Source organism: Centroberyx gerrardi, chromosome 8 (assembly GCF_048128805.1).
Source record: "Centroberyx gerrardi isolate f3 chromosome 8, fCenGer3.hap1.cur.20231027, whole genome shotgun sequence".
Taxonomy (NCBI): domain Eukaryota; kingdom Metazoa; phylum Chordata; class Actinopteri; order Beryciformes; family Berycidae; genus Centroberyx; species Centroberyx gerrardi.
This window is the reverse complement of record NC_136004.1, coordinates 32,846,075-32,860,385: the sequence shown is the minus strand read 5'-3', so window position 1 is coordinate 32,860,385 and position 14,311 is coordinate 32,846,075. Positions and strand designations below refer to the sequence as shown.

Sequence of the window (14,311 nt, the reverse complement as noted above, 5' to 3'; positions counted from 1 at the left end):
TAACGTATCTAGCAGCAGCTAGCGTTAGCATGTTCACATTAACATCAGTGTGTTTGCCGGCTAGTTAGCTAGCTAACAGTTTGTTCAGGTTAACTGAGCTGACTCTTCTCAAGCTACAACTCAGAGTGTTTTGGAGTAGAGACTAGGGCTAAAGACAAGACAGTTTACTGTGTCACAGTAACCAAATCCACCTTATCACACTATTCACTTTTACTGAGAACGTTACTGAATGGATCTACAGCCACACCACAACAAGCTGACTCAGCTGCTCTCTGCTTCTAGCTGCTTCATACAGATTTACACTTTATTAACTAACAGAGATGAGATGTAAATGCAAAGCCTCCATAGTCTTCTGTCCATATGTAGACACTTTTATTATTACTTTTTATATAATTTTCTTTTATCTCTGTTTTATTGTCTATAAAGCTGTTTTAGTGCTGCTTTGAGAAGTGCTGTATAGTTTATATCACATGATGCTCCGGTCAGCTGCATGGTGACAAACCTCCAGCTGAGCCAGAACATCACTGCCACTTAGCCTTCATCATGTTCTGCCTCCATCTTCCTCCTCTTCCTCTTCCTCCTCCTCCTCCTCCTCCTCACAGCAGGCAGGAGATGGACACCTTGGTGGTGGAGTATGGGACGGTGTCTGCAGGAGAGACAGTTCAGTCTGGTCGTCATTTCATTTTCAGTTCAAATCAAGACAAAATGTAAAAGGTGATTTTGGAATTAAAATGATTCTACTCTACTCAGACTGGACTAGAGACACTAAGTTGGTAAATTATTAAATCATATAGAGCACAAAATTTATAATATGAATATTTTTTAAAGATTAAATTAGATTACATCGGATTAGATCAGATTAGAATAAATCAAATTAGATTTGATCAAATTAGATTACATTATATTAGGTCAGATTAGACTACATTAGATTAAATTGGATTACATTAGATTAAATGGGATCAGATTACATTATATTTGATAAAATGAAAGTTGAATGATCCCTGAGGGGAAACTGGGTCGTTGCTGTAGCAACAGGCGACAGAAAAGAAAAAATAGGATATAAAAACAAAGCAAACACGCAGAAAACACAACCAACAACTTCAACACTAGAATGTGTTCAGTAAAAATGCATGAAGCGTACATGAAGGGTGCAGAACGGCAGCAGCAGAATGAATGAATGAATGCAACAGGTATGAAAACATATGCCTTCCTTCCCTCCTTCCCTTCCCTTCCTTCCTTGCCTTCCCTCCTTCCCTTCCCTTCCCTCCTTCCTTCCCTTCCCTCCTTCCCTTCCCTAACCCTCCTTCCCTTCCCTCCTTCCCTTCCCTTCCCTCCTTCCCTTCCCTCCTTCCTTCCCTTCCCTCCTTCCCTTCCCTCCTTCCCTCCTTCCCTTCCCTCCTCGGTCCCTGCTCACCTCGGTCTTTCAGAGAGTCGATGTACGCCTGCATGAACTCCTTCTCTCGGCTGTCCTTCACTTCCTCCTCCTCCCGCCTCCACGTCTTCTTCTTGCTCTTGTCTTTCTTCTTCTCCTCCTCCTCTTTCTTCTTCTTTTCACTCACTGGTTTGTCGTAGAGTCGAATGAACCTGCGGGGAAGAGAAGAGACGCCGTGTATCTACTGTCTGTAACTGGGGTATTAAACATAATGCAACTGAAAATCACAAAGTTTCTACAACATATGTAGTGGAAATGTATAATGAAAAGTTACAGGATGATGAAGGCGTGCAAAATAACAGCAGTGGAAGATACTGAGATAAAGAAAAACAAAAGAAAATATGTATGATATAAATATATATAGTAAAAAATAATTGCAGTGTATAATTTTAACTTGAAGTCACTCAACACTGAACAATCCTCCAGCTTCAAAGCTGCAGCCTCTGTAACGGTTTCTGTTTGTTTATCGTTTGGCTTCCAGGTTTTGTCACAGAATCGCACGTGAAAGCGACTTGGAAGCGACTTGGAAGTGACTTGGAAGTCCCGGATGTCGCACTTTCCCAGCAGCACATGAAGCAGTGTTGAGATAAACCGTGACATATGAATGAGGCAGAATATGAGAATATGATGAAACGTCTCCCTGCTGTAAAAGAACTTCATAAACACCTCCTTCCCTGGTTCACACCTTGTGCCTGCCCTAAAAATGAAAAATAATGAAATAAAACAGTAGAGCATGTACTTGATGTCCGGGTTGCTGCAGAGCTTGGTGGGGATGCAGGTGAGCTCGTCTCCGCTGACGACAACCATCTGCAGCGTGGAGATCCTGGTGAGGCAGTGAGGCAGGTAGGACAGACTGTTCTTATGGACGAACAGAGTGACCAGCTGCTCCAGCCTGCACACACACACACACACACACACACACACACACACACACACACACACACACACACAGTTTATTCCAATATATAGACTTCATTGTTTATCAGCATCCTCTAGAACCAGAAGTAGCACTGATTTCCAAATATCTAACATGTTCTGTGTAGTAGCAGCAGTAGCAGTAGTAGTAGTAGTAGTAGCAGTAGTAGTAGTAGTAGTAGCAGTAGTAGTAGCGGTAGTATTAGTAGTAGTAGTAGCAGTAGTAGTAGCAGTAGCGGTAGTATTAGTACTAGTAGTAGTAGTTGTAGTAGCAGTAGTAGTAGTAGTAGTAGTAGTAGTAGTAGCAGTAGTAGTAGTAGTAGTAGTTGTAGTAGCAGTAGTAGTAGTAGTAGTAGTAGCAGTAGTAGTAGCAGTAGCGGTAGTATTAGTACTAGTAGTAGTAGTTGTAGTAGCAGTAGTAGTAGTAGTAGTAGTAGTAGCAGTAGTAGTAGTAGTAGTAGTAGTAGTTGTAGTAGCAGTAGTAGTAGTAGTAGCAGTAGTATTAGTAGTAGTAGTAGCAGTAGCAGTAGCAGTAGTGGTAGTATTAATACTAGTAGTAGTAGTAGTAGTAGCAGTAGCAGTAGCGGTAGTATTAGTACTAGTAGTAGCAGTAGTAGTAGCAGTAGCAGTAGCAGTAGCGGTAGTATTAGTACTAGTAGTAGTAGTTGTAGTAGCAGTAGTAGTAGCGGTAGTATTAGTACTAGTAGTAGTAGTTGTAGTAGCAGTAGTAGTAGCGGTAGTATTAGTACTAGTAGTAGTAGTTGTAGTAGCAGTAGTAGTAGTAGTATCAGTAGTATAGTAGTAGTACTGTGTGTACTCTACCTGTCCATATCCTCTGGCAGGTCGCTCAGCTGGTTGCTGCTCAGGTCCAGCAGCTGCAGCTTGTTCATCCTCAGAGCGCAGATGGGGATCGACGCAAACCGGTTCTCCGCTATATCCAGGTGAACCAGCTTCTTCAGGCTGCTCAGCTGCAGGTGGAACAGTTTCATTTCCAAAGTGAGATCAACTCCAGCTTTTAAGAAACTGACCTACACTGACTAAATGATCACTGGCATGAAAATAAAACTGGTGTGCCTCAGGGCTCCGTCCTGGGGCCCCTGCTGTTCTCTCTGTACACTAAATCCCTCAGCCATGTGATCTCCTCTCATGTTCTCTCTCTCTCTCTCTCTCTCTCTCTCTCTCTCTCTGTCTCTCTCTCTCTCTCACCTCAAATGGCAGCTCGGTCAGGTTGTGGTTGCCGGTGAGTTCGAGTCTTTCCAGGTTTTCACAGTCTCCCAGTTCTGGAGGAACTCTGGACAGACGGTTATAGTTGACGTTCAACTCCTTTAACATGCTCAGCTTACCTGGAGAGAGGGAGAGAGAGAGAGTGGTCGAGTTTTTAGCTTGACCGCCAGGCAGTTTTGAGTTTATCCAGTTGGTTTTGAAAAGGTTTCGTAAGGTTTTGTAGAATCTTCTCAACCCATGGAGGAACCGACTGTCTGACCTATCTCTGCTGGAAGCTCGGTGACGGCGTTCTTGGGGATTTCCAGCACCGTCAGCTGGGTGAACAGAGCCAGATACTCAGGCAGCCGGCGGATCTTCGTCCCTCTGATGTGCCACTCCTTCAGGTAGGTCATCCACTGCAGCTCCCTGGGGAAGTCCTGAGGAACACAGCAACACACACACTTAATACAGTTCATCTATCTATCTATCTATCTATCTATATACACACTGAGAGGAGTATCAGTATAGGACGAGTTTATTCCTCCAGGACAGGCTGACTGAGCTGCAGGCTCTTTTTCAGCACCAACCTGCCCAAGGAAAGAGGAAAGATTGCCAGTTAGTAAGTAACTAGTAAACTAGTTAGCTAGCTAGCTGCTGACCTTCAACATCATGATGCCATGGTGACTGATTTAAAAAAGACATAATTGCCACTCATATTTTTATTTATATTTTGACCAGAGTTCCTTCTTTAACATTGAAGTTTGCCAGGTAGCTAACATGTGTAAACTGTTTCTTTGGCTCCGCCCACTGAGGTTTAACTCAACCAATCAGATTATTTCTGCCCCCGAGAAATGTTTGGAGGGCTAAAACTTGAATCTGCAGCATATTGTTAAATCTGGAATTCAAAACAGTTTCCAAAGCTGTTTATGAATTTTTACTGTGCCATAATATCATAACGTGAAAATGTTTTTGCTCGTATGGGTTAACATTGAAATTGGCCTCCTCCTGCAGTCCAATACAGTTTATCTATCTATCTATCTATATACACACTGAGAGGAGTATCAGTATAGGACAAGTTTATTCCTCCAGGACAGGCTGACTGAGCTGCAGGCTCTTTTTCAGCACCAACCTGCCCAAGGAAAGAGGAAAGATTTCCCTCACACAGACCTCCATCACCACTGAAGTTCAAACGATCATCACAGTAAGGTTTAAACGATTTGCAGCGGTTGTTATTAACCCTGATTAATTTACCCCATTACCAATTAGAATTTGTATATTAACTTGGTTTTACTCGGTCAAGTAGCTAACGATGGAATCTTGTTCTTCCAGGCAGAAAAACAAACCAGAGGAACCGTTTCCACGGGACTGTGGGAGTTGGAAACCTCCATGATGGAGCATGCAGCTGCTCTCTCTGCACCTGCTTCCTCTTCACCGTCTCCCACAGTAAAGAGGAAGCAGGTAGGATGAAGTGCAGGTGAGCAGCTTACCGTCCACTGAGCTCCATGCAGCTGGAAGATCAACCTGCTCTGCTCCTCCTGCTGCTCCTCCTGCTGCTCCTCCTGCTGCTCCTCCTGCTGCGCCTCCTGCTGCTCCGCTTCTGAGGGAGGGGGAGGAGGAGAAGAAGAAGAAGAAGAAGAAGAAGAAGAAGAAGAAGAAGAATTTAGATATACTTGCACAGCTCCTTTCACAACATTACACATGGCTATCTTGCCCTCTGTTCTGCCAATTTAAGATAACAACAACAACAATAATAATAATAATAATAATAATAATAATAATAATAATAATATGGAAGCAATAAATAAAATGTGAACAGTAACTAAAAATAAAATAAAAATGGGCAAATGCACTATTTGTAACAAGATAATAAACACAAAGTAAACCATAGATAAAGTAAAAATACACCTGAAATATTAAGTCATATATAGTAGGTCATTTAGTCAACTAGCCAGCCAGTAAACCAGTCAGTCAGTCAGTAAGCAGTAAGTCAGTCAGTCAGTAAGCAGTCAGTCAGTCAGTCAGTCAGTAAGCAGTCAGTCAGTCAGTCAGTAAACAGTAAGTCAGTCAGTCAGTAAACAGTCAGTCAGTCAGTCAGTCAGTAAGCAGTCAGTCAGTAAGCAGTCAGTCAGTCAGTCAGTAAACAGTCAGTCAGTCAGTCAGTAAACAGTCAGTCAGTCAGTCAGTCAGTCAGTAAGCAGTCAGTCAGTAAGCAGTCAGTCAGTCAGTCAGTCAGTAAACAGTCAGTCAGTCAGTCAGTAAGCAGTCAGTCAGTCAGTCAGTCAGTAAACAGTCAGTCAGTCAGTCAGTCAGTAAGCAGTCAGTCAGTCAGTCAGTCAGTAAGCAGTCAGTCAGTCAGTCAGTAAGCAGTCAGTCAGTCAGTAAGCAGTCAGTCAGTAAGCAGTAAGCAGTCAGTCAGTCAGTCAGTCAGTAAGCAGTCAGTCAGTCAGTCAGTCAGTAAGCAGTCAGTCAGTCAGTAAGCAGTCAGTCAGTCAGTAAGCAGTCAGTCAGTCAGTAAGCAGTCAGTGTACCTGTGTGTGGCTGGATGTCGGTCAGTGTGGATCTCTGCAGGTAATGCTGCAGCAGATTCAATTCACTGCTCTTCAGCGTCTTACAGTAAATCCGGTACTGCCACTGCTGGTCGATCCTGCAGACAGACAGACAGACAGGCAGACAGACAGACAGACAGGCAGACAGGCAGTCAGACAGACAGACAGGCAGACAGGCAGTCAGACAGACAGACAGACAGACAGACAGACAGGCAGACAGGCAGACAGGCAGACAGACAGGCAGACAGGCAGACAGACAGACAGACAGGCAGACAGGCAGACAGACAGACAGACAGGCAGACAGGCAGACAGACAGGCAGACAGGCAGACAGACAGACAGACAGTCAGAAAGACAGACAGACAGACAGACAGACAGACAGACAGTCAGTCAGTCAGTCAGACAGACAGACAGGCAGACAGACAGACAGACAGACAGACAGGCAGACAGGCAGACAGGCAGACAGACAGACAGCATTCATGTTCCTAAAGAAGCTTTAACATCATATGGATTTCATATTAGATTTCAAAATACTGGATGTTCCCTTTCTTTGTCCAAACTTGTGACCTTTCTGAGTTCCCCGGGGTCCGGACGACCTGGACCCGCTTCCTGCCGCAGGACTAATGAGGGAATATAAATAGATATCTGTGTGTTCATATTGCTAAAACCAGACGCTCCTCTCATAGATCATACCAGACAGACAGCTGTGTGAATGTCTGTCTCTAACTTAGGGATTAAAAAGTGCAAGTATTGTTCCAGAGAGTTAAAGTTGGTGTTTTTAAGGTGTAAGTATTGTTCCTGGGAGCTGAAGTTGGAGTATGAAGCAACATTGAAAACCTGCACCAAAATGAAAGTTAAGACGAAGTCTGTAGTCGTCTCTGGCTGAGAGGATCGGAGTTTTAGTTCTACAAACAAGGCACAGCCACAAATAATCTGATTGGTTGAGTTAAACCTCAGTGGGCGGAGCTAAAGAACCACAGTTTTTCTGGCTAAGTAACATTAGACTGAAGCTCAGTGAAGAAGACAAGAGGTAAGAGAGGAGGAAGCTAATATTATGAAGCCTAGCGCTCTGCTGCTAACTGAAAAAATACAATCTACCATGCTAAGTTATCTAGGTTAGCTAGTTAGCTAGCTGACCTTCAAGTTCAAACTAGCCATACTAGCCTACAGCTAGCTAGGTAAGCTAGTTAGCTAGCTAGCTGCTGACCTTCAACAGCATGATGCCATGGTGACTGATTTAAAAAAGACATAATTGCCACTCATATTTTTATTTATATTTTGACCAGAGTTCCTTCTTTAGCATTGAAGTTTGCCAGGTAGCTAACATGTGTAAACTGTTTCTTTGGCTCCGCCCACTGAGGTTTAACTCAACCAATCAGATTATTTCTGCCCCCGAGAAATGTTTGGAGGGCTAAAACTTGAATCTGCAGCATATTGTTAAATCTGGAATTCAAAACAGTTTCCAAAGCTGTTTATGAATTTTTACTGTGCCATAATATCATAACGTGAAAATGTTTTTGCTCGTATGGGTTAACATTGAACTCGGCATCCTCCTGCAGTCTGTCAGATGGTTGCTGGTGCATGTCGTGTGGCGGTTCATCGGTCTGCATCGGTCCGGTCTGTAATCGGTCCGGTCTGTATCGGTCCGGTCTGTATCGGTCCGGTCTGTAATCGGTCCGGTCTGTAATCAGTCCGGTCTGCATCGGTCCGGTCTGTAATCAGTCCGGTCTGCATCGGTCCGGTCTGTATCGGTCCGGTCTGTAATCAGTCCGGTCTGTATCGGTCCGGTCTGTATCGGTCCGGTCTGCATCAGTCCGGTCTGTAATCGGTCCGGTCTGTATCGGTCCGGTCTCATCGGTCCGGTCTGTATCGGTCCGGTCTGTATCGGTCCGGTCTGTATCGGTCCGGTCTGTAATCGGTCCGGTCTGTATCGGTCCGGTCTGTATCGGTCCGGTCTGTATCGGTCCGGTCTGTACAGCAGCTTACTTGGCGAGCGCGCTCTGCTGCTGCCTCTCCTGCTCCTTCCTCTGCCTCTGTCTGTATTTCTTCACTCTGACCTCCCACACACTCCGGATCAGAGAGAGGTCGTACACCGGGACCTCCACACGCCGCTCCAGACGCATCTCTGCTGCTGGAGAGAGGAGGAGGAGGAGAGGAGGAGGAGAGGAGGAGGAGGAGGAGAGGAAGAGGAGGAGAGGAGGAGGAGGAGAGGAGGAGGAGAGGAAGAGGAGGAGAGGAAGAGGAGGAGAGGAGGAAGAGGAGGAGAGGAGGAGGAGGAGAGGAGGAGAGGAAGAGGAGGAGGAGAGGAGGAGGAGGAGAGGAAGAGGAGGAGAGGAGGAGGAGGAGAGGAGAGGAGGAGAGGAAGAGGAGGAGGAGAGGAAGAGGAGGAGAGGAAGAGGAGGAGGAGAGGAGGAGAGGAAGAGGAGGAGAGGAAGAGGAGGAGAGGAGGAAGAGGAGGAGAGGAGGAGGAGGAGAGGAGGAGAGGAAGAGGAGGAGGAGAGGAGGAGGAGGAGAGGAAGAGGAGGAGAGGAGGAGGAGAGGAAGAGGAGGAGAGGAAGAGGAGGAGAGGAGGAAGAGGAGGAGAGGAGGAGGAGGAGAGGAGGAGAGGAAGAGGAGGAGGAGAGGAGGAGGAGGAGAGGAAGAGGAGGAGAGGAGGAGGAGGAGAGGAGAGGAGGAGAGGAAGAGGAGGAGGAGAGGAAGAGGAGGAGAGGAAGAGGAGGAGGAGAGGAGGAGAGGAAGAGGAGGAGAGGAAGAGGAGGAGAGGAGGAGGAGAGGAACAAGAGGAAATGAAGAAGGGAGGAGGAGGAACAGGAAGAGGAGGAGGAAGAGGAGGAGGAGAGGAACAAGAGGAAATGGAGAAGGGAGGAGGAGAGGAGGAGGAGGAGAGGAAGAGGGGAGGAAGAGGAGGAGAGGAAGAGGAGGAGAGGAGGAGGAGGAGAGGAGGAGAGGAAGAGGAGGAGGAGAGGAGGAGGAGGAGAGGAGAGGAGGAGAGGAAGAGGAGGAGGAGAGGAAGAGGAGGAGAGGAAGAGGAGGAGGAGAGGAGGAGAGGAAGAGGAGGAGAGGAAGAGGAGGAGAGGAGGAGGAGAGGAACAAGAGGAAATGAAGAAGGGAGGAGGAGGAACAGGAAGAGGAGGAGGAAGAGGAGGAGGAGAGGAACAAGAGGAAATGGAGAAGGGAGGAGGAGAGGAGGAGGAGGAGAGGAAGAGGGGAGGAAGAGGAACAAGAGGAAATGGAGAAGGGAGGAGGAGGAACAGGAAGAGGAGGAAGAGAGGAAAAGAGTAAAACAGCCTCAGAGTAGAGTGTCACAGAGCAGTGGAGAATCAAGTAGAAGAGAGTAGAATATAGTAGAACAGAATGGAGTAAAAACAGACACTCCCTGGGTCTTTATTGGCCTCCATGTTAAAACAATGATACCAGCAAAATGACTAAATTTATCTCACTGTCCCAAAAGCTCTACCACTGTTGTTGGACAGAAACCATGCACCATGCACCATGCACCATGCACCATGCACCATGCACCATGCACGTTTCTTAATGAAGAAAATAATGCTTATTTTCTTATTGACACTATTAGTTTTGAAATAACACAAAGGGGTTTAAACCACTTTCAAGGCTCAAGGTATCATGAAACTCACTCAACACTTAAATGACCATGGAAACTTTCAAATCTTTCAGAAAGTTGCAGTTCTCTCTGTTCACCAGATGTGTTTTGTACGGAGCCGAAGTCCTGTGACCTAAATTCAGCAGTCAGACTCATCAGTCAGCGGGACGTTTATATGACAAACTAACACGACTGCTGCTGCTGGCTGTTGGTGTCGCTCACGTTCTGCTCTGCCAAACCAGATCACTCTGCCATGGAGAGAGAGCTGCCTGTGTGTGTTCATCAGGAGGGCTTTTATTTTGAAGAGCTGTCTTTCCTTATTCATTTTGTATTTCTGCTGTTTTGACACTGGCTTTAAGGAATACCTTGCAGCAAAGATCAGTAGATAAAGCAAAGCAGCACTTTCTTTCTGTTGGACAGGAAGTGGAGAAGTCATGTGACCAGCAGAGGTTTTTAACTTTACTATCAACAAACCCAAAGAGTGTAGAAGCTGTCTGAACCGGGTGGAGAAGCTTTTTGATGTTTCGTCTTTGCCGCTAAAAAAATCGGATCCATTTTCTATGAAATAAAAGGTCTTTTAGGAAGCTTTGAAGAGTTCTTTAGATTGCAAACATAAGGGAACCCTAGTAGGTTCCTTGAGGAACCCCTTCATAAAAGGTTCAGTTTGACATTTCTCTTCAACTCCGACCCGGGTTCAATTCCCAACTCATGACAGCAAGTTTTCATTTATTGAACCGTGAGCAAAACCTGAAGCTAACCTGAAGCGAACTGTTTTAGCTGCTAAACTGAAGTGTTAGCTAACCTTTTTAATGTGACCAACAGGTGGAAATGTCCAGTCCAGTTCCTGCTGTTGGACCAGAATATAATCTGATCTGAACAGTATTCTGCAACAATTAATCTGAGGTCAGAGTTCAGGCTCATTTCATGAAACTGGGCTTCAGTCCTTCAGCTTTGTCCTGCAGCCTGTCTGCTGGGTACTGGAGCTTCTTCCAGACTGAAAGCCTCCAGAGGGGTGAAGCAGGTGGAAACGAACTTCCCATAAAGCCTCAGTGATGTTTAGATCTGCTGCCACTTCCTGCTGCCATGAAACCGATCCTGAATTTGTCAGATCACTTTAAAGCCTGAGACTAACTGGCCTTCAGCTCAGTACGACTCACCTGTGAAGCTGCCTTTGTAATTTAGTCACTTCAGAGTGAAAGTCCCTGTTCAGGTGGTGTTTCTGTTATTTTGTCCCAGGTTAACATGTGAATCCAACGCAACGACAAGGCGTGACAATAATGAATCATGTATGTTCTTACCTGTGTTTCCGTGTTAAAGTTCCTGGTTGTGTTCTGTCTGCGTTCACCGGCTTGTTTACTGAGACTGGAAACACAGAGCCGTGACCCGACTGTGTGTGTGTGTGTGTGTGTGTGTGTGTGTGTGTGTGTGTGTGTGTGTGAGTGACCCAACATGCTATTTTTACCAGCAGAGATGTGACCCCTGTTGTGTGTGTGTGTGTGTGTCTGTGGATCACATGACATCATTGCCCTCATCCCTGCCTAATACAACAGTAGCTGTAGTGGTAGTAGTAATTTATTTAATATTTATAACCAGGTTAGTCCCACTGATATGAAACCCTAACCCTGTTATTCAAGGGAGAGCTGGCCAAGAAGTTGCAGACCAACAACATACAACAAGGAGCGAGAAGTTTCTGTTTTCTGTTTCTTTATCGTTTGTCTTCCAGGTTTGAAACAGAAATGAAACTTCAGATGAATCTTAAAATATTAGATTCTTCATCCAATTTTCAACAACATAAAAGTGGATGAACCAGATTGCTGTTTAAGGTGCTACAGTACGATGAGCAGTGAGTCAAAATGAGTAATGAGAAAATGCTAATTTTCTCATTGTTGCCTGTGTATTTTTTAATTATTCACCTGGGTTTCAGCAGGTGTCAAGCTTCCAAGGCTCATGAAACTCCCGACACGAGCGACCACTTTTGATTCAAGCTCGAAAAACACAAAACAAATTCAGGTGTGTGTTTTTTCCTCAACAGCAGTGATATATTCCTGGAGTCCGGTGAGGTTTCTGAGCTATAAACAGCAGCAGCAGCTGAATGTGGTGTGACATTTACACCGAACACAATGTAAAGACATTTATGAGCGGGTTGAAACAGATCCTGCAGCCACGTTGTTGTTGTCCTACAATAGCCAAGCATCTCCAATCTTACCTGATTTAATAAAATCTCATTAAAAATCACCTCTTGTGAATAAGGTCTTCTAATAATCACAAATAAAGTCTCACACCAAGGATTTCACAAAGATAACATTTTTCCACCATTGCAACAAAGCTAAAATCCGTCCTTTGCTAAATATGGCCGATGCCAAAACCCTAAAACACGCTTTTGCTTCATCAAGACTTGATTATTTTAATGTATTATTTTCTGTCCTAGTTAGTGTCAGCATGCTAGCTAGCCACAAAGGTTCGCTTTTTGTAATTCCTCTTCATAGCTGTGAGATGGTTCACACACACACACACACACACACACACACACACACACACCTACACACACACACACACACACACACACACACACACACCTACACACACACCTACACACACACACACAGGGAGGGAACTGTTTGCATTTTTAAACATTTGAAAGACTTCATTACCCAGAAATCTTGAGAGAGGATGCCAGTAAACTCCCTGCTGTCCAGAAAAGAAAATCCAAACACAGTTCTCCTCTACCAGACATCACATTTGGAGAATTTGCATATTCTGACTCTGATCATGACTTTGATTATTGTTGTTGTTGTTGTTGTTGTTGTTGTTGTTGTTGTTGTCATAGTTTCTCTGCTGTTCTCTCTGTCCGGACGCTGCCTGTGAAGCACCTTGAGCTGCATGCTGTATACGACAGGTGCTCCACAAATAAACTTTATTATTATCATTAGGCCTATTATTATCATCATTATTGTTGTTATTGTTATTATGTTATTATTATTATTATTGAGAGACTATGAACAGTCTCCAGTGACAGAGGTTGTAACGACATGTGAGCGCCAGCCTGGTTCAGTTATTTATAGATCAGCTGTTGCTGCTGCCAGTCTGCAGGTCAGCCTTCTGTCCACCAGAGGGCACTGTAACACAGACAACCAGCCAACCAGTCAACCAGTCAACCAGTCAACCAGCCAACCAGCCAACCAGACAACCAGTCAACCAGCCAACCAGCCAACCAGACAACCAGCCAACCAGCCAACCAGACAACCAGCCAACCGGCCAACCGGTCAACCAGCCAACCGGCCAACCGGCCAACCGGCCAACCGGCCAACCAGCCAACCGGACAACCGGACAACCGGCCAACCAGCCAACCAGCCAACCAGACAACCAGCCAACCGGCCAACCGGTCAACCAGCCAACCAGCCAACCGGCCAACCGGCCAACCAGTCAACCAGCCAACCAGCCAACCAGTCAACCAGCCAACCAGTCAACCAGCCAACCAGCCAACCAGTCAACCAGCCAACCAGTCAACCAGTCAACCAGCCAACCAGACGACCGGTCAACCAGTCAACCAGCCAACCAGACGACCGGTCAACCAGACGACCAGACGACCAGCCTAACATATATATAACATATATAACATATATATATATATATATATATATATATATATATATATATATATATATGTATATATATATATATTTATATATATATATATTCAATTTCAACTTCCATTTAGATTGCTTTGTTGTCATGACTGTAAAAAAACCTTCATAGCCCCTTTCACACATGCAGTCTGTTCTGTAAATCTAACAGCAGGTTTCATGTGTGAAAAGGAGCCGGCGTTGAAATGTTGGAAAACCTCACAGTAGCACTGAGCACTTTATTTCACTGTAGCACAGAATAAATCCACAAGGCACTGATCTCAGTGCTGACTGGCCCTCCTGTCTGTGTGCAGGTAGCAGCTACTGTACTGACTGTCTCTAAGGCTAACTTTATTTATATAACACATTTCATACACAAGCAAATACAATGTGCTTCACATAAAACAGAAAAAATACATAAAATGACATTAAAAACAAAAGAAATGAATGAATGAATGAAACCTTTATTGCCCCTCGGGGAATTTGCTTTGCACAAAGAGCACAAAAGAACATCAAAAACAGCAACAACCATGACAGCACACAATACAACACAAAACACAAGCATGTAAAAACATCACAAAAAGCATCAAGTGCAAGTTCAAGAAAGTGCCAAATTCAGACCATGTGATCAGAGCTTGTTAAGCAGCTGAATGCTGCGTGGGACGAAGGATGCGACGCCTCTTTCAGTCCGCAGCCTGGGCATGCTGTACCCCCGCCCCGAAGGTAAAGGTACATATTCAGACCACAGAGGGTGCAGTGGATCTGCTGTGATCCTGTGAGCTAACATATTGAGCAGTCACTCACACTCTCACACCTCTGGTCAGCCAGTATAACTTCTCTCTCCCTCAATCTTTCCTCTCAAAAGGAAATCAATTTCGATGAGATCTTGAAGGATTCTTCGAGGGAGCCCGGAGTCTTCCCAGTGGTCTCACCCCGCCCTGCAGGCCGGTCCCACAGCACCTATAGGACCTGTAAATGTTCCTGTAGAACAAC

The 14,311-nt window shown here is 45.1% G+C and overlaps 2 protein-coding genes across 3 annotated transcripts in view; one reads left to right on the top strand and one right to left on the bottom strand.

Moving 5' to 3' along the window:
- The window catches only part of LOC139927247 (ras-related protein Rab-14-like), a 243,161-nt gene that overhangs the window by 71,414 nt on the left and 157,436 nt on the right, over positions 1–14,311 (top strand). The window lies entirely within an intron of this gene.
- On the bottom strand, positions 597–8,217 carry lrrc2 (leucine rich repeat containing 2). Its single transcript, XM_078285346.1, has 9 exons — positions 8,081–8,217; positions 6,068–6,194; positions 5,038–5,085; positions 3,831–3,987; positions 3,554–3,690; positions 3,170–3,315; positions 2,172–2,324; positions 1,415–1,584; positions 597–646 (listed from the first exon to the last, which is right to left on the bottom strand). Exons 1-9 carry the CDS (start codon positions 8,215–8,217, stop codon positions 597–599), a joined length of 1,125 nt encoding a protein of 374 aa, XP_078141472.1.

Bases quoted from the DNA above. Each gene is read 5' to 3' on its own strand.
- lrrc2 (XM_078285346.1), bottom strand. From the start codon at position 8,217: ATGCGTCTGGAGCGGCGTGTGGAGGTCCCGGTGTACGACCTCTCTCTG. The intron at 6,195-8,080 runs GTAAGCTGCTGT...GTCTGTCTGCAG, and splicing joins CAGCAGAGCGCGCTCGCCAA to GATCGACCAGCAGTGGCAGT. The intron at 2,325-3,169 runs GTAGAGTACACA...GTGTGTGTGCAG, and splicing joins CTGCCAGAGGATATGGACAG to GCTGGAGCAGCTGGTCACTC.